The following is a 19,776-nucleotide window of genomic DNA, read 5'->3' on the forward strand; positions in this document are numbered from 1 at the left end:
GGTGAGTGCGGGCACATGGGGGGGGGGGGGGGGGGGGGTGTCCCGGCACTGGTGAGTGGAAGGTGTTCCTGTAACTGAGCACAATATAATGATCCCTCGAATCAGTGTGTAAACGCAGTTACGCACTCCTCTTTTTCCCTTTCTTTACATGGAGGTGATTGCCCTGGATTAAGGAGCCAAGAGTGGAAAAACAGGGATCAGCTAAGGAGATCTGCTTCTAAGGACATTATTGCTACCGAGCTGTGAGACTGTTAACTCCTGTATTTTTGTGGCAGCGAGCGTGTTTTAGTCTCTTGATATTGATATTAGTGTGTACACACCACTTTTTAAACGCGAACAACCAAGTGTATTTTGCATAATCCTGAAGCGCATATTTTATTATCTTGAAGTATAAAGCTTTCCTGTTCCCTTTGACCTCCTTGACTGTAATCTTGTTTCAGGCTCGGGGTGAAAAACAGATGCTAGGGGTGGTAATCCTGAGGCTGGCTCAGGGTAGCTGCTGGGAGGTGTATACACATACAGCGCAGCAGTGGTTATAACTCACTGCACCCAGATCTGGACGCTTGCTGCCCATCTTTATCTGGTCCTTGAAGGCTCTCGATCCCTTGAGTGAGATTGTCGTGTCACATGACGACAGAACCCGATTTCACCATAGGGGTAGAGTACCCCCGAGAGGACAGGAGGAAGAGATGCAGCACTGGATCTCAGGGAAGTAAGTAATGCGCAGTGCTGCTGCAGATCTCACTGTGGTATGATTTTTTCCCCCCTGCTTTTAGAATCTATAAGTACATGAACAAAATTGTACCTCCTTTAGACCCTAAAATCACGAAAGATCCCTACCACCCGGGAGGCTAAAGGAGCCTATTAGACAATATTGAAAACATTGGATCATTGTATATTTTTAGATAATTGAACCATCCTTAGGCTTCTTCAATCAGCTGTTCATATCATACCATTTTGAAGTCCTCCTAGTCTTCGCTGTACCATCTCTAAATGGTGAATGTACTCAGAGATTGAATGTTCAGGATCTTGAGAGGTATATGGAGAGGTATATGGAGAAGTATATGGAGATCTATCCTGAGTAAAGGCAGGTGAAAGTCCAGTCCTGTGTACAAAAGAATTACAAAAATAAACAAAAAAAAAAAAACCCCAACACAACCAAAACAGTGTTTCCATAAAAGCCACTTGTAGGCTAAGACACCCAAGATTACGTCTCACCGGTGACAGTTTTTGCATTAGCACTACAGTTAACAGTACACAGCAATCTGAGTACTATAGCTTGCAGCATAATTAAGTCCACTTAAAAGTTAAAGTAAATGCAGTTTCCAAGTTTTGATCTTAGCAACCCATCTATCCCTGCCTCTCGCTCCTGTCCTGTGTACATCTGGACACCCCTGCTGCTGGTCACAGCACTAAGGGCCCTTTTCCACTAGCAATCGCAATCACAAATCACAAACGCCAGCGATTGCGATTGTGATTTTTCATTAATTCTGTTATGCGATTGCGATTTGCGATTTTCATTTGCATTGCATTATCATTGTAAAAATCGCTCCAGCAAGCGATTGCGATTTGCGATTAGCGATTTCCAAATCGAATCACTGTAGTGGAAAATACTTCTCGTGATTTCTATGATAAAGTAACAACCCTAGCGATTTAAAAATCACTAGCGATTTGCGATTTTGCGATTCAGCAATCACAATCACTCTAGTGGAAAAGGGCCCTAAGAGGAGACAGGCACAGCCTGAAGGGCTAATTGATAAGCACATTTTTAACTTCCATCTTAGAAGCAGTAAAGTGTTGTACCGTGTTAGCCATGAGTAAAAGCAAGAAGTTTTGAATCAGGATGATACCATTTATTGGCTAACTTAGAGATGGATAAACAGTGAGCTTTCGACTTATAAAAAGCCTTCGTCGGACTGGTTCCTGACCAAAACTGAAAAACACAGCTTATATACACTGACATACAGAGGAGAAACATTCTTTAGCAAACATAAATGTAATTAGATGCCTTAAAGAGAACCCGAGGTGTGTTTAAAGAATGTTATCTGCATACAGAGGCTGGATCTGCCTTTACAGCCCAGCCTCTGTTGCTATCCTAAACCCCACTAAGGTCCCCCTGCACTCTGCAATCACTCATAAATCACAGCCATGCTGTGTTTACATCTGTAGTGTCAGTCTCAGCTGCTCCCCCACCTCCTGCATAGCTCCGGTCCCTGCCCCCGTTCCTTCCCTCCAATCAGCAGGGAGGGAAGGGATGCAGGCGGGGACTGGAGTTCTGCAGGAGGCGGGGAGAGAAGCAGACTGACACCATAGAGATGAACACATCCAGCTCTGACAAGCTGTTTGTCAGCAGCGTGGCTGTGATTTATGAGGGATTGCAGAGTGCAGGGGGACCTTAGGGGGGTTTGGGATAGCAACAGAGGCTGGGCTGTATAGGCAGATCCAGCCTCTGTATGCAGATAATATTCTTCAAACCCACCTCGGGTTCTCTTTAACTGTTACTGAGGAGGCTTTCCCAGGCATCCTATCTAAACTGATAAGATCAATAGAATCCTCAACATGACAAAGCAGACTCTGGTGAAGGGGAGACATCGTAAATTCCGAATTCAAATGGTGACTGGCCTGGTTACATGCACCATTAATTCTAAGCTTAAGAGAATTGTGGCATTTAAAGCCAGCACCTGAAAGCAAATAAAATGAATAGTGACAGTGAATTCCATCTTACACAGCATATGGCACAAAAATGAATAATGAAATGAATTGTGGTATACGTGATCATGTGTGCAAAATGCCCCAAAGGAATTTATGTGGGAGAAACAAGTCAACCACTGCGTGATCGCATGACACACCACAGATCCACTATTAACAGCAGGAAAAAGGATAATACAAAATATACTGATCTCCCAATACCAACACACTTTTGTTTACCTGGACACAGTTTAAGCGATTTTCGCGTCACTGTATTAATGGGTGGCTTCAAATCGGGAAACATGAGACTAACACAAGAAACTAAGTTTATACATTGGTTCAAAACTGTAGAAGATGGTTTAAACAAGGACTCTAACTTCTTGTGCTGGTACGATGGGTTTTAAATGCCACAATTCTTTTAATTTTCATTTTTCAATCTTTTTATTCATTTTTGTGCCATATGCTGTGTAAGATGGAATTCACTGTCACTATTCATTTTATTTGCTTTCAGGTGCTGGCTTTAAATGCCACAATTCTCTTAAGCTTAGAATTAATGGTGCATGTAACCAGGCCAGTCAACATTTGAATTCGGAATTTACGATGTCTCCCCATCACCAGAGTCTGCTTTATGTCATGTTGAGGATTCTATTGATCTTATCAGTTTAGATAGGATGCCTGGGAAAGCCTCCTCAGTAACAGTTAAGGCATCTAATTACATTTATGTTTGCTAAAGAATGTTTCTCCTCTGTATGTCAGTGTATATAAGCTGTGTTTTTCAGTTTTGGTCAGGAACCAGTCCGACGAAGGCTTTTTTTTAAGTCGAAAGCTCACTGTTTATCCATCTCTAAGTTAGCCAATAAATGGTATCATCCTGATTCAAAACTTCTAACTTCCATCTTGGAAGTGATTTTCCTATTGCAGTCTAATAAATTGTATTCAATGCACTATAGAGCACTGGTGTTTTATTAAGATGTCCTGCTTGGCCGAAGTGCTGGAGCTGCATTCCAGCAGAAGCTTAAAAGTAAATACTCACCACCCGACGGCTCCAGCGACGTCCCTTTGACGACGGTCATTAACCTTCCTGGTGGTAAGGACGAGGCTGACTCGTTAAACTTACTACAAACGGTATGGACGAGTTAGCTTTGTCAATGCTGAAAACTGGCCTGGAAAGAGTTATAATTGTATATGTGCACCACCTATTGGCAGTAGGCAGATATTACAGCATTACAGAAAATTTAGTTCTGGAATCTAATACTATACTGTATATTGTACAGATAATGACACTTATTGCTACACCGGACTGAATTCGGCCGTGATGGACTATAACGACCACCATGGCTAAGAGTTGTGCAGCAGACCAGAGTGTGTACAGCGGCCCAATGATGAACCCTAAAGATCTGGCATGTTGGACCTTTAGCTATGCCTAAGCATTGTTCTTGGCATATCCCCACCCGTCGGAAGCCGCTCCGTCAGATGCGCTTGTTGGCCCTTCGCCCCCCCCGCCCATCGCAACAGAGGCGTCATGAGCCAAAGGCGACAGTGCACTAACAACAGAAGTGTCATCAGCCTTTGTACATGACGCATCTTGCTATGCAGGGTGGAGCAGAGAAATGAGCGTGAGTAATGAAGTTTCTGGTGGTGGGAGCAGTGAGAACAATGCTATTGTGCGGTGCCCGGGCATTGCTAAAAATCTAACACGCCGCATCTTCATGCAATCGTTGTTCGCCTGATGTAGTCACGCTGGTCTGGCCATAATGACCACCCCCGCCATGGCAGTCGTTATGGTGCACCACTCAGAGTTCAGACCAGCATGTGTATGGACCTTTAGGGCTGGTTCAGGCGGATGTCTCAATCACCTGCCCAGTGTGTCGTCCATATGCTTTTCTGCAAGTGTACAGAAAAGCATTTGTTGACTTTCAATGGTGATTCCCAGCGATCAACATTTTTTATCCCGCAGGGGGAAAAAGGAGTGTGGCGCTAATGGCTCCCAGAACGACCAGACCGTGCTGCTTCCAGACAGTGGTACAGATAAAGATCAAAATGCTTCTTTTGCATAAACGGTGCAAGTTTGCGTGTGAACAGGCTCTTAGTTTTTGTACGGTTAATAAATATTCGGGAAAAGCCTTTATACAATCAAAAGGGCAAAAAAGAAAGTCCTCCTATGGGTGATCCACCACACCCGTTGTATATACTGATTTATTTTAAAGAGAACTATAATCCTTCAAGGAAAGTCAAAACACAATCTTGCAGTGCAAAAATATGATCCAAAACTTTATTGACAAAATACAAAATGTTAAAAAAAACTTTTTCCATTCGTGCAGGTAGTCTTCAAGGACACCAAAAACAGTATTATCATGAAACCAATAAAAATATGGTCTGGCTTATCATAAAAAAGTTTGTTGGACCCCACAAGGAAGGGGTTTCAGGTAAATACTGGAGAGTATTTATTTCTGCAGCTGTAGATTTATTTCAGCCATATTTGAGGAGATTTTTCAATTTGTGATTAATTTTTTTTTAGAAATGTTAATTTAACTTTTTGACATGAATGTAAAACTTTTACTATACTCAAAATGGATACTAGACCCTTGCTTGATGGATTTTACTAAGTTGCAAGCAAAAATATCAAATTAATTGAACCACTTTTTGCACAGAAATCCTGCAGGAATTGAACGCTAGGGAGGTTAAGTGACGCCTCTTCCTGCTCGCAACGTCATGTGACTACACAATGGACGCAAATGATCACTGTTACTTTGCTCTGCGTTGGAGACTTAATGATCCGATGTGTCCGTAGATTAACTAAGCATGATCGCCGCAGGCTTTTTCACCAGCCCTCCACTCACAAAATGTATTACTTATAGATGCGGTCAACTGCATCTTTAAATATTGGTGTCTCGCAGATAGAATAGCAGTGCTGGTAACATCAATCCACAGGGAAGCCAGCGAGCAGTCATTTGTTGGCTTCCAATCAAATTCTGTATCAGGTGACACTGCTGTCTAATTGAACGACAGGTATGCTTCACTGGCAAAAAGTTTTTTTTGTTACTACCTGCACATGCTGTATTGGAGGCCATAATATCTGCTTTGGTTTAATGGGAGACAAAAGGGCTTCACGTGTAAACAGGTAATAGTTTACACTACCTACGTTCGATGTAATGTTTTCTACATCATATCATGTATGGGCAGCACGGTGGCGTAGTGGTTAGTTCTCTCGCCTTGCAGCGCTGGGTCCCTGGTTCGAATCCCAGCCAGGGCACTATCTGCAAAGAGTTTGTATGTTCTCTCCGTGTCTGCGTGAGTTTCCTCCGGGCACTCCGGTTTCCTCCCACATTCCAAAAAAAACATACGGATAAGTTATTTGGCTCCCTCTAAAAAATTGGCCCTAGACTACAGTACTCACACTACATAATATAGACATATGGCAATGGTAGGGATTAGATTGTGAGCTCCTTGAGGGACAGTTAGTGACAAGATATATATATATATATATAGATATATATATATATACATATATATACACACTGTACAGCGCTGCGTAACATGTCGGCACTATATAAATACTAAATAATAATAATAATGTATGCTCCGGCCCCCCATTACTTTGAAGTATGTTGACCCGGCCCTTGACGGATAAAGTTTGGGGACCGCTGCAATACACTATTCAGCCACTGATAGACACCAGTTTACTAACCGCCTTGAAGTCCAGTGTGACAGTTTTGGGGATGGAGTACCAGTTGCAGAAGAATTGTGCTGGTGACCAAAAGACACGTCCCGGGTAGGAGGAGAATTCAGCAAAGTACCATTCAGGTGTTGTAAAACATCCGTCCTGTTCGTTTGTACTGTAATCAAGCAGTTCAACAAAGTGGTTTACAGATAAAGTAAGTGACTCAATTGAAAAAAACAAAACACAAATGCAAGACGAAAGCAAGCATATTCAGCAAGGCTAAGTACAATAACCTATAATTATACTATGATCTTCTGCCATAAGCTACTGTATTTTCTACTTTGTTAATGGCATTATCCAATTAAAACATACCATTAACCTAAAGCTATTGCTGTAAAGCAAGAGTCAACAAATGTTTAATGTCTAATAAGCTGGCCATACAACTGCTCTATTTTTCCCACTGATATCTGGCCCATTTGATCTGCTAGAAATCAATGCGCCAATATGCCAGCCCAATTATCAATCGATTTTTGGCCAAAATCTATTGAATTGGTCGATTGTACCGGATGGAACATTGCGATCGACTGGCGGCAGGTAGGGAGTGGCGGCAGATTGACAGCCCATTGATTTGCACTGCATCGAACAGTGCAAAGCTACAGTTAAAAGGTTTTTTTTTTAGATTTTGAAATTTCAAATGTATTAAAAATCTGTGTGTATAGTGTGTGGAAGGATTTAATCAGATAGTTCTGGCTCTGATCAGATCATGATCTGAGAAGGATCTGTCTTTTAGGCATATCTACCATTGTATGGCCATTGGCCAGCTATATACTCATACATAATGTCATTACTAATACATTTTCAGTTTAATAGAAAAAGTTGCTTTTTCTAACATATTAAGACAGAGGAGCCTTAATTATAATATATAAGCCATTGGCATGCCATCAGCTAAGTGTTGTAATGTAAAAAGGAACTTTAACCAAGGTTTGATTGAATGTTATTTTAATCAGTAGTTGATACCCCCATTCTCACAAGAAATCTTTACCTTTTGTAGAATAGATAATCAGGGGGGTCTGTATGACTGATATTGTGATAAAACACCTCCCACAGTTAGATATCATGACCTTGGTCCTGTTTGCTGTCTGTGAAGCTGGTTGCATTGTGGGAAATGACGGCTTTTTCCAACTGCCAAGCAAGCAGTATCACCCTCTGTGCATAGAATTCTTCAAGGAATCATCAGGCAAAATAATGTAAATCTGATATACTTACCTGGGGCTTTCTCCAGCCCCTCACAGCTGTCTGTCCCACGCTAACCACTCCATCCGCATCCACCGGCCCGAGGTATGCACAAAACACCGTGGACAACGTGGGATTGATTGACAGTGGCGCTTCACACAGGCACAGTAAGGACGACCACAAGGTAATCCTCTGCACCGTTTGGAGACCCCAAGCAGGCAGCTGCGAAAGGAACCATCAGTGTGGGACAGCTGCGAGGGGCTGGAAAAAGCCCAGATAAGTAAATCAGATTTACTTTATTCTGCCTGATGATGCCTTTAACTAATATGCCGCTCCTATCACCTGGAAGGACTAAAGATGCAGCAGCCTGTGATAAATTTCAGAATGTAAATCAGGGTGAGGAAAGATTTTACAATGGCTAAACACAGACACACACGACCTGCTTGCGAGTCATGTGGTCTGCGACTTCCCCCCCCCCATTAACTTAGCCGGCGCTGCTTACTCTATTCCCCTTTCCTGCTCGCTTGTAACAAATTCACAGCAGCGCTCTCCACGGCTGCTGTGATGAGGCAGAAGCAGGAGAGATAGAGAGCAGTTCCCATAGTAACCGGCGATACACATCGCCGCTACAGGAAGCCGCCCTATCTCCTGCTTCCTGCCTCATTATCACAGCAGCCGTGGAGAGCGCTGGAGTGAATTAGTTACGAGCGAGCAGGAGAGGGGAATAGAGGAAGTGGCGCCGGCTAAGGTAATAACAGCAGAGGCGGCCGTGGGGGGTGGGCACTACCTACCTATTCTGGGGCACTACCTACCCATACTGGGCACTTTACTAGCTATGCTGGGTACTATACTAGCTATGCTGGGTACTAAACTAGCTATACTGGGCACTATACTAGCTATACTGGGCACTATACTAGCTATACTGGGCACTATACTAGCTATACTGGGCACTAGGGCAACTACCTACCCATACTGGGCACTATACTAGCTATACTGGGACACTACCTACCCATACTGGGCACTTTACTAGCTATACTGGGCACTATAATAGGTACTATACTAGCTATACTGGGCACTATACTAGCTATACTGGGACACACTGGGGGGGGGGGGGGGTTATCATGCGGCCAGCATTTCCTACCCCCGGCTTATATGGGGGGGGGGGGGGGGGGGGGCTGGCAGGCAATCATTTATTCCTGGTTTTTCTGGTAAAAGTTGGGGGAGGGGGGGGGGGGGTCGGCTTATATATGGGTCGGCTTGCTTTCGAGTATATACGGTAAGCAATTTTATTCAGATTTTCACTACAGTTCCTCTTTAAAGGGGAGTGGACAGTTTAGGGGAGCTTTGGGCCTGAAAAATCTTTTAGGGTCAATATAAGGTTAGACAAGGTTTATCAGTAAGGTTTACAGGAAAGTATTGGGTAAGGATTAGAGTAACACTACAGCCATGTATTTACATGGTGAAAGGTAAGATTACGCAAAATGGAGACAATTGTCAGGCTAGTTATCAGGGAACGTGAAATGAATTGAAGTACTCCTAAAATCAGCAGTGATCATCAATGCCGATACCTTGCACCCAAATGACCAGAAACCAGTTACCAAATGATGCTTGTATATAGACAGACTTGCAAAGGAGGGGACACATCTAGCATCTTTTCTCCTAGTAAACGAAATGGACCAGTCAAGTTGACTAGGCTAAAATTGTTTTAGAAACCGTGCCAAATTTGCAAACCACATATCATTAGTGCATTTTACACAGGGCTGTGGAGTCGGAGTCGGAGTCGTGGAGTCGGGCAATTTTGGGTGCCTGGAGTCGGAGTCGGGAAAAAATGCACCGACTCCTAATTAATTTGTAACTGTAATTAAAATAGAAAATATGATAAAATGTTCTATTTCTCAGATAATAGTCATTAAAAATAATGTATATATACAGTATATATACAGTAAAAGCTGTGCTTAGTCCACAAAAATGAAATAAACCAATCAAAATTAGTTACTTGTGCTGCTTCAATAAAGCAGTCCCTGTATTTTTAAGGTCAGATATACATATCTGATTGTGACTGTATATATGATGTGTACACAGGAATCTCTTATATATACTAAATAACATCTATGTTGTAAGAATAAAGCCTGATGTGTAGCTGTGTCACTAATACAGATTGTCAATGAGATGGAAATAATTCTGCACTGATGCTGATTTATGCAAATGTATGCACTCCCTTTGCTGATGAAATCAAATAATTTGATATGTTGTTAAAATTTGGTTTGGGGACTACAAATTAAAGGGTACCTGAGACGGATGAAAAGTAAAGTTTTATAAATACCTGGGGCTTCCTCCAGCCCCCTTCAGGCTAATCAGTCCCTCGCTGTCCTCCACCACCCGGATCTTCTGATATGAGTACTGGTAATTCAGCCAGTCAGCGCTGTCTGGCTGCATGCCGCTCCCACAGCCAGTAACATTCTGTACCTGCGCAATAGTGCTGCACAGGTGTAGTATGCTCCTGGCGGCGGAGTGTGTGCATGCGCACTACGCCCGACTGGCTCAAGTACCTGGACTCATAGCAGAAGATCCAGGTGGTGGAGGAGGACAACGAGGGACTGATTATCCTGAAGGCGGCTGGAGGAAGCCCCAGGTATGTATAAAACTTTAATTTCATCTGTCTCAGGTTTACTTTGTTACACAGTAGTACTATACTCTGCATATGCACTCCCCACAGAGCTGCAGGGAATCCACTGAGAATGCTGTGCACATTGAACACAGAGGTGTTGTCTGTCACCCAGAATCTCCTCATTTCCCTGCAGAGTACCTGCACATCATTCTTACATGTACCCACACTTACATTGCCTAGGGCCTGATAGATGTTCTTTGTTCCGGTTTGTACCTTTTACAAGTACTCTTACCAAGGACTAGTTTTAGTCTAAAGGGAATAAATATAGTAGTCTACATATCCTTCTCACTTCAGTTGTCTTGTAAAATTCCTAAGCGTTGGCAGTTAAGAGACAAATTTCATGTTACATACTTTTAATCAACAAAATTGTAATATGCAAATTAGAGGAGTCGGAGTCGTGGAGTCGGAGTCGGTGGAATCCTAAACTGAGGAGTCGGAGTCGGTGGATTTTTGGACCGATTCCACAGCCCTGATTTTACATATGTAAATATATATATATTTTTTAAGCCCACACATATATAAGATTTACCATAGATTTCCTGCAATCTTTACCTTGCTGGACAGCAGCATCGCCACCTGAACTTTTGCGACTTCCTTTATTCCATTTTCTTACCAGGAACTTTAATCTACAACAAACCATAAAAATCCGTAATAAGGGACTAGCAGCATCCACTTTCTGTATCGTGACAACTGTAATGAGAGGGATATGGAGGCTGCCATATGTATTTCCTTTTAAGCAATACCAGTTGCCTGGTTATCTTGCTGATCCCTTGCCTCTAATAGTTTTAGCCATAGACCCTGAACAAGCATGCAGCAGATCAGTTGTTTCTGACATTGTCAGATCTGACTGGATTAACTGCATGCTTGTTTCTGGTCTGATTCAGACACTACTGCAGACAATTAGACCAGCCGGGCTGCCAGGCAACTGGTATTGTTTATAAGGAAATAAATATGGCGGCCTTCATATCCCTCTCATTACAGTTATCCTTTAATATTTCAGCAAGAATATAAAAACTGTACACTTTCTCTTATTTATCTTAGTACTGCACAAGTTATTAAAGCATCCTATGGAACATTCAGTTAGTATCCATACAGCAGAGACATTTTATCCATCTATCAACATCCATAGGAAACATTTGATCAAAGCTAATTGGACACATTGATTCAAGTCTACATCATTTATTGAGGGCATGACACACATGCATGTGCAAAAATATGGGTACAGATTGAAGCTCAACTAAACCCAAAACTGAACATGGTAAATTCTAAAAGCAAGTGTGTTTGTTGGCATACGTTAAATTTACTACCCTTGGAATTGAACTTTTTATATTAAAAAAACCCCACTGTGTAGCACATGTGTACCCATCCATATAGGCTTCAGCTCTCTCCTGCTTCACTAGTTTCCTACTAGCAGATTGAGGTTTTGGAATTGCTACCACCTACTTCTTGTAAAAAGCATGGTTCTACTACAGTGCAGGGATTCTGAGAGATGTAATTAGGAATCTACTGTTCTTCTTACATTGGCTGTCACATGGTCACCCCAGTCTCATCTGACCACCAACTAAAACCCGAGATGAGGGGAAGCAAGCTGTACAGCAGTGGCAAGCAGATTTGGCATATCAAAAATATTTCCGGCCAACCACTTTGGCAGGCTTTTCAGAGGTCTATTTGCATTCCAAACAAAGATACATTTGTAACTAAAGATAAGAACGGATGCGGATTCCTAGTTAAATCCAACACTAAAATGTCATGTTTAACCCATTCAGTGAATTTCTGCTTAAAAAAAAATCTGGCATAATAATTTCTAAGCTGTAAGCAATCTTTTAAAGCAAAGTTGTAATGCTGGGTGTTAAACCGCTTTAACATTCTGATGGCTACTAAAATTGCTTAGTTCAATTCTAGGATTTGATTGACCTTAAAAGTCAACCTGAAGTGAGAGGAATATGGATCCTGACATTTATTTTCTTTTAAACAATGCCAACTACCTGGCTGTCCTTCGGAGTCTCTGATATAATTAGCTATAGACTAGTCAGAGCACCTGATCTGCATGCTTGTTCAAAGTCTGACTGGTTTAGCTGAATGCTTGTTTCAGGTGTGTGAATCAGATATTACTGTAGCCAAAAGGATCATCAGGACTGCCAGGCAACTGGTATTGTTTACAAGTTATCCATATCCCTCTCCTAATGCTGGGCATACACAGCTCGTTTTTTGCCACTCGATTCCCCTTTTCGATCGTTTCGCCGCTTGATTCTGCAATCGATTCTCTTATCTTTCACTCGTTTTTCTTATCTGTTTCCATTCACTGCTATCACAAATCGAGCGGCGAAATGATCGATCAGAAGATCGGACATGTCGTTAATTACCTATAGAGAGATCTAAATGGCTCAATAATGAACCGTGTATTCCCAGCATTAGTTCAGGTGTACTTCAAGCTCCAGACCAATGTAAATTACAAATTTCATATACTGTAACATAAAACACATTTCAAATGTATAAAAAAAAAAGATTTAATATATAGCTGTACCTGGAGATTGCAATTACGGCTCGCACTGCCGATCGGAATTTGGTAAGGCCAGAACTGTGTTTTGCAGGACCCGGAAGGTCCACAGGAGACGGGTAAACACCCATGCGTGCAATCAGTGATAACGTTGCTTTTTCACACGCTTGGAATCCTCCCAAGAGGAGCAGGAGGTATTTTTTTTGGTACACTAAGGCTTTGCGGAAGCTTTCTGCTCTGAGGTATTTTCTGTATAAACGCTGCATCTGGGAATACAAATAATTGCATTAGGAAATAACTTTAGGTGGAATGTTTCTTCTGTAGCTTTGGGTAAAGCAGTTAAGAGCCAGGAAAGGGCTTTATGCCATCTTGCACACAATGCTATTATCTGGCTAGTACTCCATCAAGGATTCTGTATCTATGTATAACTCATCCATGTACACATCTGACATGCAGAATTTGCACCCATGGATATGCTCAAAAGTTAATAAATCAAAGGATGCCGGGCTGGCCACAGCAGTCAGGACAAACCCAGGGTTTCTAAGGAGAGGATTCCTGAAAGGTCTCCTTTGCAAGCCGTACATGAAGTGCAGCGTTTGCCCACAAAAAACACGATTCCCCCTTCAGGTTGCCAGTTGCCGCCCCTCCCCCCACCACCTTTAGTACAGGTAGCTTTGTGCCGTTCACTCCATTCGCTCCCTCTTTAGTATAAATAGCCATGTGTGGCCCTATTCCTCCACCCACTCTAGTATAGGTAGCAATGTGTGTTGTGCTGGAAGAGCATTTGGTGATGCCACATGTTGTGACCTCCAGCAGCAGCACGTCTGCACATCAGTGGAGCTCGACAGAACAGTGAAAGGAGTAAAACATGATCATACATTAGCCTACTTTAATAGATTATACCTTAGATTTGATTTAAAAATGTTTGAAACTAAATGAAAATCGATTAAAATGAAGGGCCTTTTGATCAATGTTAAATTTGTTGAGGGAAGGGCGGGGGGGGGGGGGGGGGGGGAGAAGAGGCAGTTGGTAGTGATACGCTTTCAAGATTAATTTTATAGCGCATTGGGAAGTAAGAAGCCAGCAGTGCATGAACATTACATGGGCAGCATGGAGGCGTAGTGGATAGCATTCTCACCTTGCAGCACCGGGTCAGTCAGGGCACTACCTGTATTGTATGCTCTCTGGGCACTTCAGTTTCCTCCCACATCCCAAAAACATACAGATAAGTTAATTGGCATCCCCCTAATGTTGGCCCTAGACTATGATGGACTAAGAGTCCTGCCTGAAGTATCTCTTTAAACATGTACTCCATAAAAAAACAAAAACAAAAATGTTCCCCCTTTGCATGTAAGGCGTTGTACAGTTATTTAGACCTCAACGGTATTTGCGTCAAGACAAGACCTTATTTGTGTCAAGACAAGGCCTCTGCTTGGCAGTAAAGTATTAGTTCTCCTCTGGGATTAGTTGTAAGCCAGTCAGTTATTAGGGAAAGTGATGTCAATGAAACCCATAGTACTGAAATCAGTGATAAAAAAAATAAATTACTATCCTGACCAACTTCCTATTCAAAATGCTAGTTGCCCGATTGAAATGTCATACCCATTGTCCAGCGTTATATTTATTGGTACAAGGCATGTCAAGCAGTGAAGGTAAGAAGGACCAAGACATCAACTAAGGTTTACAGAAGTTGCCAGAGATAGCAGGACAGATATTTAACCAGAGAACTCCCACATTAATTACTCAATAGAAGGATAGACCCTGTAGAGGAAGCATCAGCTTACCTAAAGGAAACTTTCTGCACAAATGGCATTTACAATCATTATACACAGATCTATGTGAAGTATAAGAGGAAGCCTGAGGGTGTTGCTATGGTGATGGTTGCCAGTGAGTGGTACCTTAGAGCTTGAAACGTCTGATGCAGGTCTGTTCTCCAGTGTTGCTTTGCCCAGCTCAGACTCTGCATGCTTAAGGGCAATCTGTAAGAGGCGCTTTTCACGACTCCATGTGGCACGTTCTGCCTCCAGCACAGACTCCATAGTATCGGACTGCAGCTGCCCACAAAAATACAAAAAACATTTACATCTTTACTATGCCATAAGCAGGAAATAATTTACCCCTTTACTTGAGAAAACAGCTAAAAATGAATATAAATACACAATAAAAACGCTGTGCTGTTAGGATAAATTACAATACCACTTAGTACAATGGTGGTGCGCGTTCCTTAAAACCAAATGTCAAATATACTCAAATTATAAGTAAGATCGCGCTACTGCTTTAAGAAGGTCCTTGCAAACCATTAACATGAAACCGTGCCCAAGATAACTTCAACAATAAGCTCCATATGCATCTCTTCATGCTTAGGAGTGGGCAATCTCTATTGCATAGGCTTCTGTGTGCATACACCACTACACCCTCAAAACTGGGCACTCACCCTTATCCACAGACCCTCAGTCAGATGGGTCTATTGTGCTTGTGGGATACTCTCAGGCAATCCTCAGCCTTTAATGATCCATTGCTGGATTAGTATGCAACTTTCTTCACACAGCAATCACCTTAAAATAAAAGCACAAGGCCTCTCATAGCGTAAAACCGTCCAGAAGTTTAACAAAATATACACAATGCGCACTAACATGTCCATAGATTTGTATGAGCGCATAGAATTTTAATGGGCTCTCCCCCATGCGGTGGCCGTCTGGCAGGGCTTAACGGAAAACTGGCCTCTAAGATTTCTCATCCCCCTCGGTGTCCGTCCACCACGCTGGATCACATCCTCATTGGTAACCCCGCCCGACTAGCTCGTCAAGAACGACTCATCAGAAGCTGTGACATACTAATCAAGCAGTGGATTGTTAAAGGCTGGGGATCGCCTGAGAGAATCCTACAAACGCAATAGACCCATCTGACTGAGGGTCTGTTAATAAGCGTAAGTGCCCAGTCTTGAGGGTGTGGTGGAGGTGTATGCACACAGAAGCCTATGCAATAGAGACTGCCCACTCCTAAGCTTGAAGAGATACATATAGGACTTATTGTTGAAGTTATCTTGGACACTGTTTCATGTATATGGTTTGCAAAGACCTTCTTAAAGCAGTAGCGCGATCTTACTTATAAATGGAGTAGAAATCAATATAATAGCCTTTGTCACCACCAATTTTTACTCCACTGCCTTATTCCCCTTCACCAGTATGGTAAGACCACCCCCTCATCATTAGAGATTAACCCATCACTAGAGATTTCCCTTTTGCATTCCCTTTATTAAAAAGCATATGGAAGCAGAGCATGACTGGGAAGTAGCCAATACCATCCTTTCCTGTATTACACATTACGGGGCTCCTCTCCTCAGCCAGTGCCTCACTCTCCTCTGCTTTCTGCCACTGCCTGTAGTGGTGAACTGTTTATCTTATTCAGTAATGTCTAAAGCAAATAAACACAAATCAACAAATTTATTTTTCAGCAGTGTTTGCTGCAATTCCCATTACTGAGTCTACAGTGTACGTACCGGATCCTTAACTCCCTTGCTTGGAAGCTCCTGTAGGCTTCTGCTGAGTTTAACCAGTTGACTTTTCAGCTCTAGTTTCTCTTTGGTCAACTGAGACACAGTAGCCGCAAGCTCTTCATTCTCACGTTTCAGCACATCAGCTACAATAGGCTGCGATGGAACTGGCATCTGCGGAGCACAGAAATAATTTTAACTGGCAAATATGTTAGACGAGATTACATGTTAGAAGGGACTATGGCAGGGGTGTCAAACGTAAAACACAAAGAGGGCCAAATTGTACACTGGGACCAACCTCAATGTCTAGCGTCTACCCCCCTCCCTTATAAAGTTCCCAGGTGTCTAGTGGCCCTCTTCCCTCCCCTATTCAGTTCTCTGGTGTCTAGTGGTATTCCTTCCCTATACAGTCCCCTGGTGTCTTGTGCCCCCTCCCCTATACAGTTCCATGTTCCATACCCCCCCCCGCCCCTATAGATTTCCCTGCTGTCTAGCGACTCTCCTATACAGTTCCTTGGTGTCTAGTGGTGCTCCTCTATACAGTTTCCTTAATCATGCAACACACTTATTGTGCATTCATCCACATCAACATGCGACAATTGTTTTGGGGGCTGCGCAGGGCCCCACTTTCTTAAGTTAAGTGGCACTTGCCTTGAGAAAGGGGGACCCTGCGCGGTCCCCAAAACAATTGTCGGATGTTGATGTGGATCAATGCATAATAAATGTGCTTTGCATGATTAAGACTGGTGTGCTGATGTACTTCATGACTTGTGTGACACAGCCTTGTCACAACTTCAAGCACCCAGAACTGGAAGGTGTGCCAGCCTCATCTTTCACTCTATACAGTTTCCCTGATGTCTAGTGGCTCTCCTCCCTCCCCTATATAGTTTCCCTGGTGTCTAGTGGCCTTCCCCATACCCTTATATTATTCCCTGGTGTTTATTGGTCCTTCCCTCACCTCCCAATGCAGTTCCCTAGTGTTTAGAGACCCTCGTACTTCCCCTATACGGTTCCCTGGTATCTAGCACTTTCCCCCTCCCTCCTCCATATGGATTCCCTGTGATCTAGGGCTTCATCTCGAATATACCTTCCCATGTGGTCTACAGTGGGCCAGACACAATGCAATGCAAGGAAACCACTTGGGGGCCAAATTTGACGGCTTTGTGGGCCAGATTTATGCCGCAGGCTGGAATGCACGTATGCACTATGGCAACACAAAGAAAGGTAGAAAGAAAAGTAACCAAAAGTTAGTTGTAAAAGATGGTTAATGTTTTTGCTAACCTGATAATTTCCACGTTGCAGTTCACATTTAAGCTCGGACAGAGATTTCAGAACAGCTGTCATTTCTGCTTCATTTGGGAAACCTTCAGGAAGACTGAGAAGCAACATTGTAAAATTAGCAATGTTTGACGCGCATGTCTTCACTTCATAAAGCAGCTTTGAGCCAAAATTACCTTTCACTCCTGTTCTGCACCCATTTTTTCACTTGTAGCACAGCATGATAAAGCTGCTGCCAAATTCTCTGCATCTGACTGTTCAGCAAAGCAGCACTTTTTAAGGGGCTGGTTCCATCACCCCAGGCATGGCTCTTTCTGGAGGCCAAAGCACGCTCTTGCTCTTCCAGGTCCGCCAAAATTTGCTGCAACTCTTGGATACGACGTTTATCTCGCTCATGCTGTAACTGCAAGTCCTGGGGGGAAACCATGGAGGAGAGAAAGCTTTCCATAAATCTTTATGAAATTCATTGGATCTGCTTTGTTTACCAGTGTAATGTATCTAATCTACAATACATTATCCTGACTAAGCCCCTCTTAACCTACACTCTCTTTGAGTTGAACTTTTAAGGTGTGCTTCAAACACAAAAAATTCCCACAAAATAATTAAGGAATCCAAGTGCATCTGTCAAGCACTTTTGTTTTCAGTCAGTAACTGCTGCATACTGCTAGGAGCCCTAAACCGAAATAGCGCCAGAGTGGAAATATATTGACAATCTATACAGCATAAAGTAAAATGTGCTCTGGGATTCCCGTGTCCTTCACTGTAGGTGTTTTTTAATCCACCTAACAAAATAAGAGCATCCTGGTTGATGGGTTATTCAGGAACATTTCAAAAGTTCACTAGCCTGCTCTGTGAAATCATTTAGAATGCTGATTGTAATGTGTAAGCTGCAAATATTAGAGAATGATGCAATGTTATAAAAAAATACACAAAAAACTATACAACTGAAAATAAAAATATGAGACTTTTCTTTGCTTCTAACGTCCTAGTAATTATCCGTGCTACACAACCAATTCATTAGATCATAATTTTTTTTTCGTTTCAGTGTCACTTTAAAAGTGGTTCACTACGTTGACAACAATATTTGCCAATTCAGTTCCAATGCATCTTTTTGTCTCCATGAAGAAGGGCTTCATTAGTAAGGAAGCAGGAAAAACATGAGAGAAAGCTTACACAGAGCTTAATCCAATAGTATCAAAGGGCAGTTGCAGGTTTTCATTTGAAGGTGCTCAACTTCATAGAGGATAAAAGTAAAGTGACCACAAGGAAAACGGCCAATGTTGCAGAACTGGTCTTCTGTACTAGTGGTTTACACACATTACGTATACTGGATTCACACGTTTTAGTCTACCAGGTTTGCCTTGCCCTCAAAACAGCTTATTACTATTACTTGATGGCAACATATAAATCGTGTACGGAGTAAAAGCACCAGCTAAACATTAAAAAAAAAGCCTGAAACGCATGTTTAGTTTTCTAGGATATTAATCTTACCTTTATCTGCCGCTCCTGCTCTTCTTCTCGTACTCTGTTCTCATCTGCTTGTTTTGACCGTTTCATCTCCTTTTCACGTTCTTTTGCCCACACTCTTTCCTCCTCCTGCAGGATTAGTAACTGAGATTGATACTGATCCCTCTCCTTCTGCAGACGAACTTCCCGCTCTCTCTGCTGCTCCAATACATTGTCCACATGCTGTTTCTGGCTTTGCAAGGCCTCTAATAATGCTCGCAGCTTAATTCCTGTTTCTCGCTCTTTCTGTATTTCATCACGGCAAGCTTGAACATCAGACTCAAGCTGACGCTTTGCATGGACAGCTTGTTGCTGTGTCTTTTCTATCATTGCAGCAAGGTCTCTGGAACGCCTTCTTTCTTCTTCCAACTGATTCTGTAATGTTAGCACCAGTTTATGTTCCTGTTGTCTTTCTTCCTCCTGCCTGGCTAGCTCCTGACTATGCTGATGTCTGAGCTGCTCTACAACATTGCGCTCAAGAGTCAAGGCACTTGACAGATTTGCGGAGTGCTGCTTTTCCTGCTCCAGCTCTTTCTCGGTCTCTGACAGTTTTTTGTGCTCTTGTGCAAGGAGAGCTTTGCAGCGGGACTGCTCTATCTCAAGCTCTCTCCTGAGATTGCTTGTATAAGTCTGCTCTTGTGTCAAACTTGCAGAAATCATGGCGTTAAGCTTTTTTTGCTCTTCAAGAGATAAAAATGCCTCCTATAAAAAGATGACAAATGCGATAAAGTCATGTAAAGTGTAAAATTAAA

The 19,776-nt window shown here is 42.6% G+C and overlaps 2 protein-coding genes across 5 annotated transcripts in view; one reads left to right on the forward strand and one right to left on the reverse strand.

Annotated features, from left to right (window-relative positions):
• PRMT2 (protein arginine methyltransferase 2) overlaps positions 1-19,776 on the forward strand; it is a 486,423-nt gene that overhangs the window by 298,303 nt on the left and 168,344 nt on the right. The gene's annotated exons all lie outside the window — the stretch shown is intronic.
• PCNT (pericentrin) overlaps positions 1-19,776 on the reverse strand; it is a 168,027-nt gene that overhangs the window by 4,259 nt on the left and 143,992 nt on the right. For all 4 annotated transcript variants that reach the window (XM_068245316.1, XM_068245315.1, XM_068245317.1 and 1 more), the window contains 9 exons: positions 19,010-19,726; positions 17,695-17,930; positions 17,522-17,615; positions 16,247-16,414; positions 14,646-14,801; positions 12,775-13,013; positions 10,803-10,876; positions 6,377-6,524; positions 954-1,105 (listed from right to left, as the gene is read on the reverse strand). In XM_068245316.1, the coding sequence (XP_068101417.1) occupies positions 954-1,105; positions 6,377-6,524; positions 10,803-10,876; positions 12,775-13,013; positions 14,646-14,801; positions 16,247-16,414; positions 17,522-17,615; positions 17,695-17,930; positions 19,010-19,726 (1,984 nt within the window). The remainder of the gene's footprint in view (positions 1-953; positions 1,106-6,376; positions 6,525-10,802; positions 10,877-12,774; positions 13,014-14,645; positions 14,802-16,246; positions 16,415-17,521; positions 17,616-17,694; positions 17,931-19,009; positions 19,727-19,776) is intronic.

This window comes from Hyperolius riggenbachi, chromosome 7 (genome assembly GCF_040937935.1).
Source record: "Hyperolius riggenbachi isolate aHypRig1 chromosome 7, aHypRig1.pri, whole genome shotgun sequence".
Lineage (NCBI taxonomy): Eukaryota > Metazoa > Chordata > Amphibia > Anura > Hyperoliidae > Hyperolius > Hyperolius riggenbachi.